At 41.5% G+C, this 23,155-nt stretch overlaps 1 protein-coding gene across 2 annotated transcripts in view; it reads right to left on the bottom strand.

The window, feature by feature from the left end:
* Positions 1 to 23,155, bottom strand: part of JAZF1 (JAZF zinc finger 1) — a 336,892-nt gene that overhangs the window by 145,422 nt on the left and 168,315 nt on the right. For both annotated transcript variants that reach the window (XM_029233247.1, XM_029233246.1), the window contains one exon: positions 6,158 to 6,230. In XM_029233247.1, coding sequence (XP_029089080.1) covers positions 6,158 to 6,230 — 73 coding nt within the window. The remainder of the gene's footprint in view (positions 1 to 6,157; positions 6,231 to 23,155) is intronic.

A 23,155-nucleotide genomic window follows, 5' to 3' on the forward strand; every position in this document is an offset into this window, starting at 1 on the left:
GGGGGGAGAGGGAGAGAGGGAGAGAGGGAGAGAGGGAGAGAGGGAGGGGAGAGCTGGCAAACATCCATTGGAATTACTATTCTAGGGACTAGAATTTGCTGTTTAATAGCAAACACTAAGCTAAACAAAAATTCATTTTTAGAGGAGGTCATGCCTAACTACTATTATGCCAAGTGGTGCAGGGAGTCTTACAAAGAGAATTCTAGTAGAGCTGTAGTTTAGGAGTGAGAGAATATTACATGTTTATTAGGTAGTAAATGACAAGAATTGAGTGCAAGAAGGTACCCATTTGTGCCTAGTCATGATATTCCTTTATAGTTTACACCAAAATTATATACACATTTAAAAAATTAAAAGTTAATTTGGAAAATTCAATTATTTTAATACAAACATATTTTGTAGAGAAAATAGTGTAATTAACAGCTATAGTCATGTCTATTATCATGTCTTTAAGTTGTCCCAATTACCCATTTCTGGGGAGTCACAAGTTATTAATAAGCTATCTTGTCACCTCGAGGCAGCTACCTGGACTATATAACAATAACTTGAAGGAAATACCCAGATGCAGCCCAGCGCTTCTCATCAACCTTTCTAAGGAGATGCCTGACTTCACCCCGCAGCGCACCTATCACCTGCCTACTGGTGAGAGGTGGTGGTGGACATCCTTCCCCACTCTAGCTGAAGCCTGCTATGCTAGGTTGTGCCCTGCACGCTCAAGCCAGTTTCCTTGAAGCAATACATCACTTAGGAGCTCCTGGTCACCTTTCTCATAGCAATTTTTTTGCTTCTGATGTCTCGTACTGTTTAATTTTATTAGGTTGTTACCCTCCAATTATCTACAGCACGGTAATTACTCTCATCTTTATGTCCTTCTGCATCCCCTCTGCCCAGCTGTCCTACCCGATTTTTTCATCATTAGTTTTAAACATTCTCCTCTTACTTTTCTAAGCTAGTACTTTACTCTCTGATATCCCAACAAGGCAGCCTGTAGAGCGATTAGAAACACAGGTCTGGAGCCTAACTGTGCAGGTCTGAACCCAATACTCCACTTTCTACCAGCCGGGGACCTAGGGCAAGTTACTTAACGTCTCTGAGTCTCAGCTTCTGAACCTGTAAAATGAAGATCATCACAGTACTTCTTTTATGTGGTCATTGTGAAGATTAAATGAACTAAGTAATGTGAAAAATGCTTAGCATAGAGCTCAGACATAAAAAGAGTTATGTTTGCTCTTTCTAGTATTATTTCTTCTATATTGTCTCCTCTATCCAAAATCTAGCTTTTCTTCTTGCCCTTTATACCTTTTTGCCAGGTGTATAAATATTATACAAACTAAGCAATTAAATTTCCTATTACATGAACTTGTCATTGTTTCTAACGTCACAAAATCAACAGAACTTCCTATCCTTAGAATCCATATCTATCTTTTTTCCCCTGGAACTACTCCTTCAACCCTCACTAATTCATTCAATCTCCCTCTTTCTCATTAAACTATTTTTATTTTAAAATTTGCTCAGGTGTTGTAACAGATGTGCTTTTAAAGGAATTAAAGGTTGTTCAACACATTATGTTCAAGAGAGTAAAGCAATTTAAAATAGGTATAAACAAAGGCTCTCCAATTTCCACTCAGTTCTTTTTTTTTTTTTTAATCCAAAAAGCTAGCTCCATTTTAAGTACCCTAACTCTGCAATTTCAGTCAGTGTTATTGCCAAAGAAAGTTTCAACTCAATTTTGAGGTGCCCAAAAGAAAATCAGAGTTGCATAAACAGATATATGAGCAAAAAAATATTAATTCTTTTCCTGTCTTCACTGCTCAGCAAAGTTAAGATTTTATTTCCCCCTGAGGTTTAAGGGGAAAAAAAAAACCTTATTTGTTCAATTTTTTTTTTGAAAAGTACTCTTTTCTGCAGTATTCAGGATATTGCCATCTAGCTGACTTTCTTTTATTATCTAACCTTTATTACTCTCTTCTTGCATGTTTACTGGCTTCATGTGAATTTCAATATGTTTCCCTTCCGGATCAAAGGCCCTTAAGACTCCTTTTTATCCCAATTTTTTTTCTTTTCTTTTTTAATTGAAGTATAGTTGATTCACAAAGTTGTGCTAGTTTCAGGTGTACAGCAAAGTGATTCAGTTATACATATATATATGTTCTTTTTCAGATTCTTTTCCATTATAGGTTATTACAAGATATTGAATATAGTTCCCTATGCTATACAGTAGGACCTTGTTGTTTATTTATTATATTTTATATATAATAGTGTGTATATGTTAATCCCAAACGCCTAATTTATCCCTTCCCCCTCTTTCCCCTTTGGTAACCATAAGTTTGTTTTCTGTGTCTGTCAGTCTATTTCTGTTTTATAAATAAGTTCACCTGTATCATTTTTTTAAAAAGCTACATATAAGTGATATTATATGATATGTCTTTCTCTGCCTATTTCACTTAATATGATAATCTCTAGGTTCATCCATGTTGCTGGCATTATTTTATTTTTATTTTTATTTTTTTTGTGCTACACGGGCCTCTCACTGTTGTGGCCTCTCCCGTTGCGGAGCACAGGCTCCGGACGCGCAGACTCAGCGGCCATGGCTCACGGGCCCAGCTGCTCCGCGGCATGTGGGATCTTCCAGGGCCGGGGCACGAACCCGTGTCCCCTGCATCGGCAGGCGGACTCTCAACCACTGCGCCACCAGGGAAGCCCTTATTTTTTACAGCTAATATTCTGAGTAGTAATTGAGGGACATTTAGGTTGCTTCCATGTCTTGGCTATTATAAATAGCTCTGCTCTGAGCATTGGGGTGCATGTATCTTTTTGAATTAGAGTTTGAATTAGAGTTTTCTCCAGATATATGCCCAGGAGTGGGATTGCTGGATCATATGGTAACCCTATTTTTAGTTTTTAGGGAACCTCCATACTATTGTACATAGTGGGTGCATCAATTTACATTCCCACCAACAGGGTAGGAGGGTTCCCTCTTCTCCACACCCTCTCCAGCATTTATTATTTATAGACTTTTTGATGATGGCCACTGTGACCGGTGTGAGGTGATACCTCATTGTAGTTTTGATTTGCATTTCTCTATTAGCGATACTGAGCATATTTTCATGTGCCTGTTAGCCATCTCTATGTCTTCTTTGGAGAAATGTTTATTTAGATCTTCTGCCCATTTTTTGATTGTGTTGTTTGGTTTTCTGATATTAAGCTGTATGAACTGTTTGTATATTTTGGAAATTAATCCCTTGTTGGTCACATCGTTTGCAAATATTTTCTCCCATTCCATAGGTTGTCGTTTCATTTTGTTCGTGGTTTCCTTTGCTGTGCAAAAGGTTTTAAGTTTAATTGGGTCCCATTTGTTTATTTTTATTTCTATTACTCTAGGAGACGGGTCCAAAAAAATATTGCTGCAATTTATGTCAAAGAGTGTTCTGCCTATGTTTTCCTCTAGGAGTTTTAGTGTATCCAGTCCCCTTAAGGCTCCTTTTAGCATTTTTTTCCCCTATGGCCAGACTTGGCTCCCTCCTTGCAGCTCTCCATTGCTCAGCTCTCTTTTCCATCTACCAGGTGTTTATTTATCACCTACACACCAATATCTAGAGTGTCTACCACGTGTTCAGTCCTGTTATGTATGCAGCACTGTCCACAGAGGGATCCCGAGTGAGAAGGGCTGTTAGTAACCTGGGCAACCTTCCATACACAGTCCTTCTCTTGACTCAAAGATCACGAATAAACATCTCAATCCCCTACATACGTCTGCTTCTCTACCAGCTAGGACAGGATATGGTGAATTCTTTATTGTCTCAGACCTCTAAATACAACATGTCCAATTCAAGACACATCTTCTCCAGATCTAACTTCCAGCTTATAGCAAATAAAGGACACAGAGGAACCTGCCAAATAGTCTCTTGGAGAAAACCTAAAGGAAACCCAGAAGGCGGACGTATTCTGTGGGACGCTGGCCCATCTCTTCAACAAGTCACTGTGCCAGATTAAAAGAAACTTGGGGGGCAAAACATCCAGGAGCAATATGATGTTCTGGATTGGACACTGGGTTAGACAAACAGCAATAATGGACTTGTTTAGATCACCTGGGGAAACCTGCATATGATAAGGGTATTAGATTAGATGCAAATGTACTGAAAAAGTAGAGATCAGTGGCACAACTGAGCAGGCTGCAAAAGAGTATGTACAGCTTTGGGTTAAAAATTATATTGTTTTGTATGTATGTATATATGTATGTATGTATTTATTAACTAATTACTGAAGTACAGTTGCTATTATATAGTATTTTTAAAAAGTGATCTGAAAAATGTGTGTTAAGTGATATCTGGGTGGCGGGAATGTGACGTTTTAATAAAAAACAATTTTTTTTGGATTATATTTTCTAATTTTCTACAATATACGGCTATAATAATAAAAGGTTATTTTTTTAAATGCTCATTTTCTTCCAGAAGACTCATCTCAGAAAGTCCACACCCAGAAGACTCATCTCGGAAAGTCCACACCCACTGATCACACCCTGACTCTCTAGGGTTGAAGCACATCCTACTGCACGGTTTATACTAAACTATCACACTTGATTCAAGTTCTCTGGTGGGTTTTTTGTCTGTGGCCCTTGTCCCTATACTTCAACTTCACTAGAGTCCCAAATCACACCTGGCAGAATCTTTCTTTCTTTAGTAAGTGTAATGTCTGTGTAATTAGTAGATCCCTGTTGCCAACATGGCTGACAATACACACAGGAAGAATGAATGTGAAAATCTCACAGACTCTCATTAGAATAAGGCTTAGTAATACACGCGTTTGTATATACATAGGTAACATATTTTACCAAAAATACAATAGCCACACTATTAAAAAGTCCTATTCGATACCATAATTGATCTATAAGACTATTTATCCTATTCCTCAATGTTACTAGGCTAAGTCACATACAACTCTTTCACATAATTCTAATGTATACTTAAAGACTTTTCAAAACCTGTGCTAAACTCGAGAAACAACACAGGTTTTGTGAGAAATCCAGATAAGCACATACATCTTTATTTGTATTTGATGTGATTTTGAAGGTGTTCTACTTAAAACAGCCCCAAAATTATGGTTAATGAAAAACTAGATATTTTATCTCACTTCCAGGAAAGGCTGATAAGTAGGAGACCCAAAGAAGATATGCAAATAGATGTTTATATTAATGAATCCTTTAAAAAACATGCTTCATAAAAGAACTTGAAGCTGAGCACAGTGACTCCAATTCAAAGCCTTCTCTAGACAAGATTTAAGTAAATTTTCTGAAAAGGCATTAAAATGAAACAGTACAGATAATTCATTCCCAGCTTTCCACCTCAGATCCTGAACCTCAGCTCTGGTACCAAGAAACCAGAAACACTCTTTGCCTTATATAAAAGGGGGACAGTCAATAGAAATTCAAGCACTGAATTACCAGCCGAGAATTTTTCATTCCCATTAAAAATTAGTTTCGCTTTTCCTTTGTCTTTTTCTCATGTGGGGGGGGGCGGGTGTTTTCCTAACATCAGTTGACGTCAGGTTCTCGTCAAAAATCCCTGTCTCCTTAACTATTTAAGTTGGATGAAACAACAAGTCCTCTTTTAGACCCGATATATTAAGTTCTAAACTGTTCTCTAAGGTCGTGCTCGCACGTTCAGTTTCAGTTAAAACTCGTGTGACTCAACACAGATGGGTCAGTTGAGAATGTTTTTACTAAAAGGTGAACTGCTACTAAGTAACTTTGATATAAATTATTTCAGTTTGTTATGTCCTGGTATATTCTGATATTCCAACAATGTTCTGAATTCGTAAAGCACCTCTTCACCCCAGGGTTTAAAAGTTTCACTCAAACATAAATCCATTCATCTCCAAACTGCCCTATGAAGTCAAAAGAGTATATTCTAACTCTGCACGCAAACTACTTCCAGAATGAGCTTATAAATCAGTCACGTTCCGGCCTTATGAACAGAGAGCTACAACCTGCCTCTCCCCATCACAGAAACAAGAAAATTCCATATAGAAGTTGATTTTCAATAATCTCCTGTAAATAACTGAAGACTGAAAACATTTTTCCTACCCCGTTAAAAAGATACATTTAAAAAATAAACATGTGGCAGATATGAGGTTGCTATAAATTCTGAAAATGGCTTACCTATTAATGTAACTGAGGGCAACATAGGTTGGCTGCTGTAATTCTTGTTTTTCTAAAACACGTGGATCCGTATCTGAAAGAAAAACACAATTATGACTTTTCAGCTTTCCCATCAGAATATATGTGGCTACCTAACCTAAAGTAACAGAGGCTAAATGGAGAAAAAGATTAATTTAGTAGACCGCTTTTTAAAGACAACTCAGTCAGCAAAGCACCATCATTTGTTCATTCATTCATAAATAACAAGATATTGCATTACTTTTCAAGAGAATTCCAAACATCAACAGTGATAAAATGTCCATCTGTCACACAAACTCTTGCACAATCCCCCTCATAAATATTGGTTTTCACGGCTTACAGTTACAATGTTGGCATGGTTTTTGGTGGTTAATCGGCCTAAGAAAGAAAGGCTCTGTTAATTATGCTCACTTCAATGCTGGAACAAATTAGTTGCCATTGGAAAGCTCCATCAATCTGAAAATCTACTGAGTACTGTTCTTATTCACTGCATACTTTTCTGGGTTTGGATTCACATTCTAGAGGGCAACTCTTCTCCTTCTTAACTGTATGCTTATTATAACTTTTCTAGACTCTCAATCAGAAATTCTCATGCTGGTTCAGAATCCACAAACACCACATTCATCAGAGGGTTTTTTTCCCCCTTGAAGAGAGAGAATTCAACACCAGAGCAAAGTTCCCTAACAGTGCTTCTCCAACATAGCACCAAAAAATGCACTTTTAACAACTAGAAATATATTCAAACTTCTCATGTAGAGAAATGATTGTGCTAAGTATATGCAAAAACAATGTTTCTATAGTAAGACTGTAAAGAAACGTGAACACATTTTTGTTTTCTTAGAAAAAGGTTCAGACATTTCACACAGATTTCATTACAACCTCGTTTAAAACCATCTCATTATTAGAACTCTTCCAGCTGCACTTGGCAATAACACCTTCTTTGATGTAATGACAGATATTGTTTCAAGCACCTTGGTACAGGAAGTGTTTACTGCCCATGGTGGATGTAAGATATACATGCTAACTCCAAAGTGCGTTAACAGGTGATGGGGGTAGGGGGTGCAGACACAGTGGCATAGAGCACAGGTGGCAAAAATGACAGCATCAAAATCAATTTACAATGCTTTCCACTCCCAGACGAAAACTGGACAGTAGTGGCGATTTTTTTTATTGGTGTTATAGTTAAGAATCTCATGTTCACTTTATTATTTTTCCTATGCCAAGAATTCCAGGGACACACTATTCAGAAATCCTGCTTCCTGGGTCATTGCCATCGCAAGCCATGAAAGCCAAACTCTGAAACAAGAGACAAAGGTTCTCTGAATGGCTCCATCACATTGGGTCTTGAGGTTTTGGCAGCGCAGGTGAGAACAGATCAGTAACTCAGCATTTCCTCTGCCTCCTACGATGATTACATATGCACCTGAGGCTGTTTGTACTGCTAGATCCCTGGCCTACAGAAACACTGTTTTCTTTGTTCCACCATCTTCCATAACCTAGGCTAGATTTATGCTCACATACCCTCAAATTATGAGCGGTGAAATGGACTTCCAGAAGCTTCCAAATGCCTTTCCATAACAACAACAACAACAACAAAACCATCTGGAAGCACCTCAGGCAGGATTCTCCTGTTTTTCTAGAATGCAGACCCCGGTAACCGACAAGAAAGTAGAACTTCCAGACACATGTCCACCAGGCCTGAGACATCTCTTTCAGATTAAATGTTTCCTCGGGCAACCTTTAGAGCATCCATGAAAGCTTCGTGTTCTTAAAATGAAATTAGGTACTTGGTGCCCACAAATCAGGAGAAGCCTGCACAAGTGCTACCAGAGGAAAAGCATCAGGGGCTGGTCGCGAATAGACATCAGCTCCGTCACCCGCTTCCTGGCTGACTGGCGTGCAATGATCATGACTCACCATTTTATGGATTTAATTACACTGTGGAGCACTTCGCATTCAGTAAAAGTATAATAGCCGCCTTCATTATTTCTCCCTCCCTGACCAAAAAGTAACTGTCTGATGCTAAAAACTCTCTACAGGAGAGGACTGGAGTGACAAGGGCCTCGGGCGTTCACAGCAGGACGATGACGTCCTCCTCATGAAGATGGAACGTCATTAGCAGAATGAACTGGAGAGTAACACTGTCCATTGGAAATTACTGACTACAACAAGAACAACTTCTTTAAGCCACGTGCCACACCACCGAGACAGTTTTTGCACAAGTCGCTACAATAAGAAATGTGATATGAAGTTCAGTGGCCATAGTGCACAATCTCCCAGATATTTCTCTGGCTTGTTTACGGCACTGGTCAAAAGGTGAACCTGGAACGTTGGCTACCGTTGCCCAGAGATAAAATCCATCTCAGTAAATGGTCTGTGGGATAGAAACGCTTGAATTTTTCATGGCCACACAATGTTCCTTAAACTGGCAACTGGCAAGAAAGTAAAGCATCCCATACTGCGGCTACCTACAGCCCCATACAGCAATGCTCTACCACTCTTATATCACAAAGAAGGGACAGGAAGATGAACCTAAAATTTCTCAGCAGGGCAGGGCACAGCCAAAAAAACCCACTAAGAGTTGACTGTTTTCTGTCTCATATCACCCCTTGCACACTCACAGATTTCAGGCTGACTGAAGATAAAGGAATTCAAATATGAAAATGTATTTTAAGATACCCAAGCAATAAAAACCTATCAACTTCAAAGTTTCTAAAACATAGCACCCTCCACAGTAGACAGCAATGTGCTTCTTCTACCATTCCTAGTTCAGGGTAATAGCTTGAACACACAGTTCTACAGTAAGGACGAGACACAAAGTGGAAGCTTGCTGTAGCTCATCTGGTCCTACTGCCCTGTGGTTTTATAGAGTCAATTAAATGGCAAAAGGCTCAATGTCGCAGCACCAGCTCCCATGACTTCTCAAGTAGTTAAGAGAAAAGCCAAGCAAACGGCAGAAATAAGGAAAGGACAGTCTTCAGACCCTTCTGGATAGGAACTAGAGTTAAACACGATGAAAGGGGGGCAAACAGCACACCTTGTTCCATCAGGGAGGCCTGTATTCATCAGCTCTGCTGTCTCTGGTGTTGGGAACCAATGTCCACCGACTGCCTGGACTTGGGACCTATGTTGAGTCTTTTGTAGCGTTATCTTCAAGCTTCCAGGAAAACTCTATTTGCTGGGTTAACAGAAGCTAACTGAGGAGCTCATGGGCTCTGGCTGTGCTTCAGCTAGTCTACATTGCTGGGATTTATATGCCTGTATTTATTTCCAATTTAAGAATGTCAGAAACCAGCCATACTACCTCTCAACAAGACTAATGAGGCCTCTATCAGCAATGAGCTATTTGCAGGCTGGGAGGCAGCAGTGAGGGGGAGACAGGATATCACGCCGCCCCTGCCCAAGAAGGCCTTCTTCAAATTCTATATCCTCCAAATGCTGGGCTCTTTGCTCTGTGTGGAGGGCAACAGTGGGAGGCCTGAGATGACGTGAGTGGGAAGGCAGACCCGGAAGATCCTGGAGAGGAAAAGGCCCACCCAGCCAGATGAGGGATACTGAAAGTCTGGGATGGAAACACCACTTTTCTGTGGACTCACTTGGTAATAATTAATGGGCACAGTCTGTTCTCAGTCTTCCCCCCAACAGCTGAACTCACAAAATCACAGAGTTTTAGTTTATTCAGCAGAGCCTTCCACAACATCCCTGGCTGAGCGTGTGCATCCCTCCTCCCTTTTCTGCATCACCTCATCCCCAGCACTGTCCCCGCACTTGTGTCACCATAGAGGCAGACGCTGGGCACATCCTTTCCCCTTCCCACATTTCTCAGAGATGAATCATCTCAATTTCTTTCCTCTCTCCAGCACTCAGCTCAGGGGCAGGCATGTAGGAGATGCATCATCGTTATTAAATGGATACACTAATTTTATGATGAGAAAATGGAAGATTTGGGGTCAAACATGGCAGATTGATCAAAAGCGTTTTTTTCCTTCACCATCCAAGGCCCCACTAAAGGAGGAAATAAAGGAATGAAAACCTCTCCAGGGATAGAAAAAAAGGGGAGACATCAGCAGACAAGTGGTTTGGACCAGTGTTTTGGAAGATGGAAAACTCATACAGGAGTGACAAGTGACTCAGAAGAGTAGAGGAAGCTATAGTCTCAAGTGCCTGCAGCAGGGGAGATGCACGGGCCAGGAGGGGAACCCACTGGGTTCCCCTCCTGGCCCATGCTTCTAGCCCCGAGAGGCCCTGGACTTGGAGGTGCCAGGTGTTGCAAAAGGCAAGGAAGGGAAGGTTCAGGGCTGAAAACAGGAGAATTGTTTAAAAGGTTGATTATCTAGAGACACTGAACCAGGAAACCAAGCACAGCGAAGATAGAGGGGGAGTGGGGAGAACACATGGCTGAAAACAAGGGGATTAGAGTGGAAATATACCTACTTCACTGTCCCAAGAACACTGGCAGGCAGGCGGGAGGATTCCTCTCTGATTAAGCTAAGAGGATGCAGAGACGAGGTCACCAGATGCCGACATCTGGCAATTCCTTGATTAAGTGATTTCCCTGCAGATAAGTCTATGGTCAACGAGCTCCATCCATGCCTCTATCCAGAGCCTCCCATCAGGTTTTTATTGCCTCAGTGTCTTAAATAGGAGCCAAGAACAGTCAAGGAGTGATCATTAGACATTTGAGGTTAAGTCTTGAACGTGAACGGAAGATATACCAGAACAAATAAATGGTGGGAGACAGGAGCAAAGGAGCAGACAAATTGAGGCTTGGAAAGTTAAGTGACATGCCTATTTACACAAACCCAGTTAACAGCAGGGCTAGGACCAGAAGCCCTGAGTCCTGAGTCCCATTAGGCCGGCATTTTGACCATTTAATGCTCATCCTCTGAAGTCAACCCATTGCTACCAACCAGTTGCAACACTGGCCTCCATACAATCTTTATAGCTTTCTTAAAGGCCCAGCAAAGTTCTGTTGCAACTTTCACTCCACTTTTAGGACTGAGTTTTGATGAACTGACAACTTTTAATTCACAGTTAGTTTACTTCAGCTGCCGAAATAAATATTTCTTGCCGGCAATGGTCCTTTCAAAAATAAAAATAAAAAATCCTACAACTGGACATAACTGGCCTTTGAATGGATCAACTTTTCCTTTGTTTATAGACACGTCATTTGAAACGTTTCCCAAGCCATAATTTCCATTACAGGGCAGTCAGTGCAAATTACAGTGAGATTCTTGCCTTTCCAAATTCAATGTGAAATCCAGATGCAGTTAAGTGGTGCTGTAAACTTTATGAGTTAAATATCTAAAAGTCGGGGACATTGTGCAGTACGATAACGCCATCTATTAGAAAAGCATTTACGTTCCCATTTGCAGCCTGAGTTTTCCTCCACAAGTGAATGAATAAACGTTATTCAACCAAGAACCGTTTGGACAATGCTCTAGGAGGCTGATTTATAAACAAACACAGCATACTGCAGCCTTTTCAGTTTCCCGCATGACCAGAGGGTTAAAGTTATTAGAAATAAACAGTTCTGACCAGGATGCTTTCTAACTCTTCACCAACCCATCAAACTCCTAGGGTCATTGATGACTGCTTGAGAGTGGTAGCTATTTTTCCCCAAGTATAAGGTGTGTAGCCTTATATGTATGACACTCTCAGTCTGCACTCTTCAGCCAAATTCTCTACCTTGTTACCTGGGACAAGAGAGACTGTCAGAGTCCATCGTGGCTGCCAGGTATGTTTGTGCAGTGCACAACCTGTACATCTGTATATAGTGACCCTGAAGACTGGGGTGCTGGGGTTACACAACAATATAAAATTCTTCCAAACAGGAATAAGGCCAAAACTTAGTCCCATTTGCTCTTACAGGCATGTGTGCATGTACACACAAATGGACGTGTCTGCTTTCCCCAGAAATGAACCTGATGATGGATCCAAGTAGCATGTGATACAAAAGACCGTAAAGGAGCTTCTATGTCACCACTGCCCATGGGAAGAGCCTAAAAGCATGTATCTGGAAGAAAAGAGAGCTGCTGGTGGGTGAAGGTAAGTGACAAAAGAGAAGGCAGGGAAAATGAGGCTCTCGAAGTCCTCTCTCCAAGGATGGAAGGGCAATGGCTGTTCATGAAAAGAGACCTTCAACTCCTTCTGCCTAAAATTGTTTGCCCAAGGAAATTCTACCCATCTTCCAAGGCGCTGGCCTATGCACTACCTCTACCATGTGTTATGCTACACATTTGCCAATCTGTCTTAACACCCCACCAAAATGGAAGCTCCTTAAGGGACCAGATTTTAGAGGCCACAAACCCTAAGTCCAGTGCTTCGTAAATAATCAGTGAACATATGCTGAACAAATAAATGAATGCCCTGGGCATGCATAACACAAAAGACATAAAGATAAGCATTCGGCTCAGACTCTTCAACTAGGAGAGTCAGACGGACAGGAGAGGAAAACAGACCCAAGTGTAAGTGACTGCCAGTACAGAGAGACACTTATAAGAAAAATATATACCAGTAAGCACAGATGTGCAGAAAGATAGAAAATGATGCAAAATTCAGAATAACGAGAGAGAGGGGCAGAAAGGGCTAATCTGGGAAGGATTTACTGATGAATAGGAACTGAGTTGGGTTTTGAAGGAAGGGACTTAGGCATAGGCAGTGGTTCATAGGTGAGGTTAGGGATCTGAAAATGGCATGAAGTTTGAAGCAGAAAGCACAGGCGAGAAGTCTGTGGGGAAATGTGGGCTGCAGAGCCAATATTCATTAGTTATAAAATATTTATAGAGATACTTTAAAACAGTTGCTCTGAACTGTGGGCGATTTTGCCCCCCACCCACAGCCCATCAGGATGTTTGCCAATATCTAGAGACAACTGGGGTGAGGATGCTACTAGCATCTAGTGGGTAGAGGCCAGGGATGCTGCTACACATCCTACAGTGCACACACAGGACAGCAGCCCCCACAAAAGAATTACTTGGCCGAAGACGCCAATGACGCAGATGTTGAGAAACCCTGTGTGAGAGCTCTATGGATATCATGAGGATGGAGCTATTGCTTCTAGGTGATAATCTCTGTTATTTTCCGTGGTCTAAGTCAAATGGCTGGTTAGGAGGCTACAGAAGATACAAGACGTTGTTTGGACTTACAAGAGCTCAGACTTCCTTCATGGAGACAAAGATACTGAGTTCATTTCAAGAAAGACATACTGCACTCTTGTCATGCACTAGTTGCAAAAGGGAAATTCTAAGTCAGTAGATTCACAACTGAGCAAGAAAGACAACACAATTCACAGTTAACAATAATCCAAGACAGACAGATCTGTGTCAACCTAGAGGACTACACTAGCTGCTGTAGAAACAAAACAGGATTCTCTGGGCGAATCAGAGAAACTTCTTGAAAGGAAATTTTACATGAGCCTTGAACTAAATCTCTAGTCAGAAAAGGTGAGAAAACGGTGAATCAGAATAGAAAACGGTCTGAGCATTAGCAGAGACAGGGGCAAGAAAAATAGCTACCACTCTCAAGCAGTCAGAATAGAAAACGGTCTGAGCATTAGCAGAGACAGGGGCAAGAAAGCCAGTGTGGCTGGAACTCTGCACGAAGAGTCTCACAATGTAAATCAGGCCCACGTTCTGGAAGGCTTGAAATGTTCTCCAAGAGTTTGGACTTAACTCCGTGAACAATGGAGAACCTCAGAAGGAGTAAACTGATACGGTCCACGTTTTAGAAAAATAACTGGTGGTGGTGTGGAGAATGGTGGGAAAAAGCTGGAATAAAGAAATACAAGATTTGGTGAAAGTAGAAATGGAAATACACTGTTTTTCTTGTGTTACAGATCTGAGGGCCTCATTACCAAAAGTAAGGAAGAAACTAGAAAGTGAAAAGGGTTTGACAGGCAAGAAAAGGAGGTCTGCTTCTGACGTGTGGTAAGACATTTTGCAGAACCAAGAAGACTCAAAGGAAGAAGAGATAAAGGACTCAGGACACAGATAGGGACTGCAGCGCTGTAGATTCCCACCATAATGCCACGTTCCAGCAGGCACTGGAACCAGACCATGTCCCTCAAAACAAAACGACGATACAGCAAAAACCTGACCACTCTGAGTCAAAACTTGGTTATCATATAACTCAGCCAATTCATTAGGAAGTACTGACTGAGGACCTAGTAGGCCTAATAAAATCCCAGCAGGGATAAAGAAAAGCCAGAGGTTGTACTGCATTTGAAACCAAGTAATAGGCAAATTTCACAAGGGAGTGAAAATAAAAGATTGGGACAAAAAGAGAACTGAGTCAAAACGGACCCCGAGTTCAGTGTTTTAACTGATTTGGTACCCAAGACTCTAAGGCTCACTACTGTAATCACCCTCCCATTGGAATCCCTGCTCCCACTTCTTGGTGATGCTAAGGATTATAATGCAACTCCACACCAGTCAAACTGCCTCTGTTCCAAACTAGCTGTATAACTTCTTTAAGTCTTAGTTTTTTTTTCATCTGTAAAATTCTGATAAGGATAGTACTTTTGAGTGAGTGCTGAAATGAGGATTAAATAAGCAATGTGTTAGGTGTAGCTACTAGTCCGTTCTTTAGCCCGTAGAATGTTTTGAAATCAAACTCTGTACTGTTGTGGATTATCTCCATTTTATAGTCAGTGGCATAATGATGCATAGATGATCTAAGAACTCATCATTCACATAATGTAGTGAGATTGCTGGCTACCACTGGGTAGTCTTTTTCCCCTTCTTCCTCCATAATGCTTAGGAATATGGCTGTTTGGTATAAAGACTACATTTCCCAGCATTCCTTGAGCCAGGTGTAGTCCTGTGACGAGGGCCTGGCCAATAGGGTGTGAGGCTCCTGGGAAGCCTCTTTAAAGTCATGTGCCTTTGCTTGTGGTTATTTTTCCCTCCTGCATCTACTTTGGATATGATATAATCTACAGAAGTCATACATGGCTGAGCAACACAATAGGAGCCTAAATCCCTGATCCCATGAAGACCCACACCACTCTGAGACTGACCACCTCCAGGCTTCTTGAAAGTGAAAGAAATAAACTCTTCCCCTTAAGGCATGTGTTTGTTATGTAGGGTTTTTCAGTTACATGAAACCAAACCAGATCTTAACAGAAACATGAAACAAGTGGAATGCTGGTTTATTTTGTTGGACTCAAAGTTCTAATCTGATGTCTTGCTTTGTTTTTTCAGATTCTTAAAAAAATTCTCTTTAACAATTTAATATGCCAGCTCATGGAAAGAAAATAAGAGTAAAATCACACGCACATCACCACACCATCTGTGGATCACTCTTAACCTGGGATAATTAAAGAATGGGAGAAAGAGGAGGAGGAAACCATCATGTCAGATTATGGCTCCTTTGGTGGCTTTAGGACTTTCTCTAGAATTGGTTATTAACAGGCAATAATGAAGCAAATTGCACATGCATATTACTTCTGAGTTATGAACAATGCAACCAGCAGTAACCTTTGAAGCTGTCAGGATCTTTTCAGGCAAGCAATTAAAGTGAAAAATGAGAGTGTGCACAACTTCCATCACCCAGTACTACATGTAATAACACCACCTACAACACTGACATAAGAGTGGGACTCAGTCTGAATATTTATTAATGCAGATCTGTTCCCATTTGTTCCTCTTTTTTTCCCTGTAACCCATTCCACCCCCACCTGCCAAATTTTTTTTTTCTTTAAAGGGCAGCTCTGACACCATGGATTTCATTCACCTGAAACCTCCATGCAGTGTGACATCTCTCCCATCTTCACCTAAAGAAATTTCCTTTGCTATCCCTTGACCAAAATATAAATTTAGGGCAAGCTTGGATTCTAGAGAAGAAAAAGTGGATAAGGAAGTAAGCCCCAATTAGGACAACACAAAATCAAGATTAAAATAATTAACATACAGGAGGCCAAATATATGTCAAGTACTGTGTGCTAGGCACTGAAGGCCCCTCCCCCATCCTCCAAAGGTCCCAGTTCTCAAGTAGTCCAGACTCTGGAGGATCTGACTTACAGTGATCTGTAATAAAAATGATCTGGTGTAAAAAATATCTGATTTTCTGCCAAAGTGTAGATATCACTCCCTGCTTGCATATGTTTTGTGATTTAAGTACTTGGAAAGACTTAAAGAAATGGCAGGAATAGACACAGAGGTAAGCCACTTGGAACAGGTCTTTCCAAGCAGAGAAGAAACCCGTGTTCTGAGTTCGAAGACGTGAGGCCAATGGGTCCTATAAGCAAGTTTGTCTCATTTGGTTTCAGTCATTTCTATGCCGCCAAATACCTAGAGACCAGCGCTTCTCAACCAGAACTGCTCACTAGTATCACCTGGGTAGCTGTAAAAAAATTCTGAGGCCTAAGGCCCATCTCCAAAGATTCTAACAGGCAACCAGAAGAGGGATGAAGATCTGGTTCGGAAAGTCATTAAACCAGTTTGCATTTTTCCCCAAGCTAAAAAGACAACTGTAAAACCGGAAATGATTTACTGAAAGTAATTTAAAAGCTTTATAAATAAATCCAACATCTAGTAAAACCTCTGAATTCAGACTTCACTTGAGGCTCAGGTCTTCACCACCCCCATCCCCCTGCCCCAGCTTTTTGCTTTCTATAGAGAAAGTGCTGAGCTTAATGATTATGTAGACTATTAGTGTCTTCATGTATCTCTAAAAGCAAATCACAAACAACCAAATACCAGCGACCCTTGAATTGTGCCCAATTTTCATCCACTCAATAAGGGTGCTCTGACAAAGACCTCTTACTGGGACATGCCCCCCGCCCCAACCTCTTCCTTTTGGTCACCGATTTTCTTCACAGTATGTCCCTAAAATGGTAAGACTGCATCCCTCGAAGTCTTCCATGGTTCAGAATTTTCTGTCATTCAGATTGGCCCCAACCAGTGTGGTTTTCCTTGCTGTTATTATTCACCTCACTTAGAAATCAGGTCATAACCAAGCATATTCATTTTGCATTTTGGAAGCCAGTTAAGGATTTGGCAAAAGGAATCACCCTCATTACTTCTTGCCTCCCAGGGAGGCAGAATCATTGCTTTAAAAAGAAAAAAGAAATAGCTGAACATCTGGAAGTGGAGTGACCTGACTGTTCTGCCTAAGAGCCATCAAACACAAGGGCACAAATCAGTTACAGTTCGCTGGGGTGGAGGGCTGATATGCAAAGCTCTGCCTGGCGGGCTCTGGGATGCCTCATGGCATCACCGTGCCCAGATAGCATGCAGGAACAGGGTGTGCAGGCTCATGGGCCACAAAGGTTATGCAGTTTTTGGGGATTTATTCCTCCCCGTTCTGTGTGGGTTGTGCACTCATTCTACTTGCTAATGAGGAGGGTCACATGCTGGGCTGTCCTCAGATCACTCTTGCTGATGGTGTGAATTTGGGCATCTGGGAAGGCCCTGGCACCTGGCAGATGGCTCCTGGCATTCTTGGCTTCTATGGGAGAACTTCTGGGAAGCAACTCTAGACTTTCTGGGTTTTTTTTTTTTTTTTTCTCTCCAAGGCTTTAATTTCTTTAGACAGGCAATATAATATTCATGGGCACAGTCTGCTACTTAACTCTGTGACTTGAGTAAGTTTCTCAGCCTAAGTCTCAGTTTTCTGATATAAAAGACAGTGATTCACAGTTCCTACACATTATGAGGTTATTATGAGGATTAAAAGAGACAAGCCATACAGAGCGTAGTGGCTGATATGTGAAATACTTAATAAATCATACCTGTTATTATTACTGGAGGTAGTCAGGTCTGAAAGCATTTACTGTTTACGTTGTCAGACCACATTTGTGAACAGTCAACTGTTCTTAAGTAGCAATGATAACTGACAACAAAAATAGAATTACCATTACTAAGTGCCTACTATGAGTCCATGCAGAATAAGCTGCTTTCTATGTGCAATCCTCATGAAAACCCTGCAGGGGAGGTACCTCCCCCATCCCTTTCTCAAAGGAAAATGTAAGGCTCAGAAAAGGTCCAGATCACACAGCTCGGAGATAAGACCTCAGACCCAGGTATGACTTCCAAGTGCAGCTATCTGACCCTGACCACCACCTAGTTCTACCACACTATTCGATAGCAATGCTCTCAAACTAAATGGCCAACTGGCCTGTTCTTGATTTTTTTCTCACTAAAACACTGCTTCATGGATAAAGCACTGGAATGCTTTGGAAGCACTGGGACAAAAAACATGGACAAATTCTGATGAAAACCAGAACCTGGGACACAGGCTTAAACAGTTATTTATCTGCATCTCCTAGTCAATTTCTCCTCTGGGTGAGTGATCTAAAAGAACACCAGATCTGGATCCAGAAGATATGGATTCTAGTCCTCGTTCTCACTAGTTCCAACTTATAGCTTTAAGCAAGTTAGTTTCCTTACCTATGAAATGACCATAATGATAGTGCACACCACCCCACAAGCCTGAGATGAGAATCACCTTTGAACTGAGCGATTCCAGTATAAACTCTAAGGCCCCAGCTCCGGCTGCCAACCTAAGGTGGCCTTGGGGTTATTATCCCTCCAACAGGAGCAGCCCAATGCAGCCACATTAGCTACTTTTTAGTCTCCTGAACAAATACTGTGTGGGGAAGAGAAAGATTAAACTATACACTGAAATAGTGACCTGAGTTACGTGTATAGAGGGCTTAGACTTCATCTTCCTTCATCCCTGAAGCTTAAAGAGCACATGCATATGCACTGGGGTTACTTTTCTCCTGCAAGAGTAAGGACCTTCATCAGAAAGCTCTCCAATTCCTCTTCCAAAGAGTCATGTGTCTTGCCAGCGGAGACAGAAAACTTTCTGGCTAGTTTTCAGCTGAGTTTATTAAGCCATTCTGACTAACTAAAAACAGTGTGATCAATTAACTTGCTTTATAGCTAAAAGGAAAGCCTTTCGATTTATAAACCAAAACACACTGAAGTGATTTTATCACACATTCAAACCAAATGCAAAACTCCCCATAACGCCTGAGTAAAACAGGCATTATCAAAGTAAGCACAAGACATCGGATTCCTCAGAGGGGTTCAGGAGACTTTGGGGATTTGGTAAACATTACTATCAGCTGAGTTTCAGAAAATGGAAGACAGAGAGGCTGACGGATTTTCTCAGCTTACTGGAGATGAGGCTTAATACTCTAGACATGGATTCAATACCACGAAGATATTAAAAAAGCAATGGCTTTAAAAAGGAATGCAGAGATAACATATACTTTTTAAATAGATATGTTCTTTGCTGACTAGACATAGCCAGGCTGCCTGTCGTTCTCTTCCCCCTTCAATCCACCTCCACACTCTAGGACCTAGCTCAGTGTGTTCCCAACATTTCCACGGTATGATACATATTTTAAATTGTAACCAGTACACTTCCCACACAGAGGGTTCACAGAACATTACTCAACTTCACTGTATGCAATGCACATATTATGTCATTTTTTAAAATGTTGGGCTAGCCCATTTAATTGATTTTATGACCCATTAATGAGTCCCAAAGTGGTGATTTTTTTAAAATGTGAATCTTGCTAAATTACAAATCAATAATATCATGCATTAATAAGCCCACCCCACACATGACTGCTGTTTATATGATAAAAGACTTAGGTAAAATACAGAAGATCCTTTACAATTTGGCTCCAAACTCATCTTCCTTAGTTCTCTTCATGCAACTCCTAACTTCATCTCATCCTCTGCACATACCTCATTCACATGCCATAGCTTTTGTTCTGATGATCCCGTCTGCCTCTTCAGGTCCACTGCCTGCCCTGCCCTGTTCTGTGCCTCGAGCTAGTTTACCCAGACTCTCTGGCCAGGTTTAGCCAATGGGACGCACCGGTAGGAAATCAGAGGGCGAAGAGAAAGAGAGAGGTATTCTGCTGATAAGCCTTTGTAACACAGGCTGTTTCCCCAACTTGGAACACCTCCTCCCCACTTCCCGTAGCCATGCTCAGATTCATGCTTCAAAGTCCACTACAAAGGGTACCTCCCCTCCAAAGCATTCCAGGAACCTACTTCGTAGAATTCACCCTAGTACACACCTCTATTAAAAGGATGAATTATGCTTTAAAGTGTTTATGTCCCAGCAGACTCAGCTTCTCCAAAGCCAGCGCCCGGTTTCTCTTTGTCCCCCGCACTTAGCACGGAGGCTGGCACGTAACTGTGATCACTGAGAGGATCAGTAAATGAGTGAAAGGTAAGAGCATTCTTCATTATCAAAATGACATCACAAGTATATGCCAGGAGGTAGTATTTTCTAACAATGGTGGCTATAGAGCTACTTCATCAAAATTCCCACTCTGGGGTGACCTAGTCTATTTCTTCTAAATGTAAGTGCTGGGAGTCAGCTCCAGACAACTGCTGCTTACCACCACGTGGTAACCCGGCTACCTCTGGCGGTGACGAACTAGCTCCGCAACGATCCTGCATCACCTGGCAGGGTGTTGTCTGCTTATTATGCTAATTACATTTTACTTGAAAGATATAATTATTGCTGCAACGCAAGGAAATAATTAATGGCCAATTTCAGTGGGCAAAAATATTCATCAATCAAGTCAACAGACAAGAGACCTGCAGACTTTAAGAAAGGTCCATAGAGAAGAGAAAAAAGGACAATCACCTAGAGATTTCTCCGTTCCATAAATATAGGTTAAATCTATTCAATTACAGTCACTTGAAAGTTTACATTTCAGATTTACTCCAATGACTCCTAGTGCAGTCTCGGTTTAAACTTTTGGGTCCTCAAATGCATTGCTCAACAGAATTATTTCATCACTGTATTGCATGAAAAGGTGGAGGTGATAAGGTGGAGACAGCATTCATTTCATACTGAGTCTCTTGAAAATGCTGATTCACTTAAGGGTTTCTCAACACAACAAACATCAACCTCTGTTTTCTTACATGAAAGGCAGGGAGGGAGGTGTCCTAATGAGAACACTATTCGGTTTGCCACACGTTTACACCATCTTTGTCCCTTATAAACACTTGGCCTTTTAAACCCGAGGGTGAGAGGACGTTTTAAGTTCTTCTAACACCTCGGTAATCAGGGCCCAGGAAATATTTGCCAATGGAAAACAACACAGTGATCCAGAGATCAGATCAAACCCACACTTACTATTAAAAGGTATTTCAATCCCCAAGAGCATTGATATGTCCCTCATATAAATGATACACAAACCTCACCGGCCTGTTCCCCACAACCCTGCTCTTCAATTCCCTTTTATGATAGTCATATCCTCAGATTTACGTCGACTGTATATTTACTAGACGTGTCCCCCCATTACACTATAAGGGGCTTAAGGGACCAGAAAGCAGCATACAATAATTTACAGTCGAGTTTATTTTTTACACCAAAAAAATATTTCCAAGTTTTCATTTAATTTTAAATGCTAACAGCCATATTCTAGCCTCCACGTGCTCAAAAAGCTGCTCAACATTCCAGAAAGAAAAAAAAATTTTTTTGTTTTAAATAATGTTCACCATCCACATCTTAATAGCCTGGACACGGAAGCATTTTTCATTCAGAGTAATGATCTCCAGGAGTAAGAATAATATAATTATAACTGAACTACTTGGTCAGCTAAATCACAACCAGAAATGCACTGGTATGTATTTCATTCACTGTGTCAAAAAGTCTTCATTCTGGACTGTCCACCTCGCACTAAATTTTGATCTGTCATTGAAAACAGGTTGCTTCTATTTCGGGCTTACCGCATGGTAACAGGGGACAGCAACTGGCAAAGACAGCTAATATTTCATATTAAATCTCCCCACCTGACCTTCTGAATCAAAAGTGGAGAGACTCATGAATAAGGAATTATTTATTATATAAACATCTTTACTTCTTAAAAAAAGTCTCTGAAAGCATGGAAAGATCGATCAAAATCCTTGGGAAGAAATTCTGTTGTTGATGGGATGGCCGCTGAAGACCCGTGAAGGGTGTGGGTTCCACTCCTGAGCTGCCTCTCTAGCAACAGCTGGGAGCTCTAGGTGTCTAAGCAGCCCAGAAGACAAAGCCTGCACAGGCGTTTCCATTGAAGGCATACAGATGAAAGGGCAGGCTGTCCACTCTGGGTGTGGCCCTGACTGCCCTTTGCCGCTGCACCCAGGGAGCATGAATTACATGCACTGCAGGAGAAAGCAACTCTCCTGAGATCCTCCTCTACTACTTGTCCTGAAATCACACATGGATCCATATTTAAACCATGTTGTTACCTTCTTTTAAATAAAACTTTGAGAAAAACTTTGCAGATACGTCCCCTCCTTCACTATCCCCACCGCAGCCTGGGTAAAGTAACCGTCCCGTCTGCTCCCACTGCACCCTCCACTCACCCCCAACTTCACACCACATTGCTCTGGAGCTTCTCTCCCATCAGGCCACTGTTTCTCACTGGGGCGCTTTATAAACTAGTTTACACCTGGGCGATTCCAATTTAATTGATCTGGGATGAAAGATCCACTAAGTGAAGTCACCTGGATTTTGAAAAGCTCTCCAGCTGATTCTGATATGCATCCAGGGCTGCTGATTCCAGCTCCCCGAGGACACGCGCTGTGGCTGGCTCACCCTTGATTCCCCCACCCCTGGCACCCAGCCCCGCCCTGGCACCCAGCACAGTGCCTGCTCACTGAATATTAATTGAATGAATAAAAAGTGCTGTTCAATGACTGGAAAAGTGGGGGTAGAGATAGGAGGGGCGTCAGCATGGGTTACACACTGACAGTGCTTTTCGAACTGGATGTGCATTCGAATCAGGTGGAGGGCCTGTTACAGCTCAAGCCTGTTAGGCCCCACCCCTGAGAAGATGCAATTCTAATAAGTTCCCAGGTGATGCAAATGCTTCCAGAACCACTGCACTAAAAACGACTGAAGCTGCCTAGTAATCTTAGATTAGGCGGCACACAGGAACACGTGACAGCTACAGGCATTTCTGACTGTGTGGCCAAGGGCTGTAATACTGTGGGGAACGTCACAGGAACG

Source organism: Monodon monoceros, unplaced genomic scaffold, assembly GCF_005190385.1.
Source record: "Monodon monoceros isolate NGI ecotype Baffin Bay Population unplaced genomic scaffold, NGI_Narwhal_1 Super_Scaffold_2, whole genome shotgun sequence".
NCBI lineage: Eukaryota > Metazoa > Chordata > Mammalia > Artiodactyla > Monodontidae > Monodon > Monodon monoceros.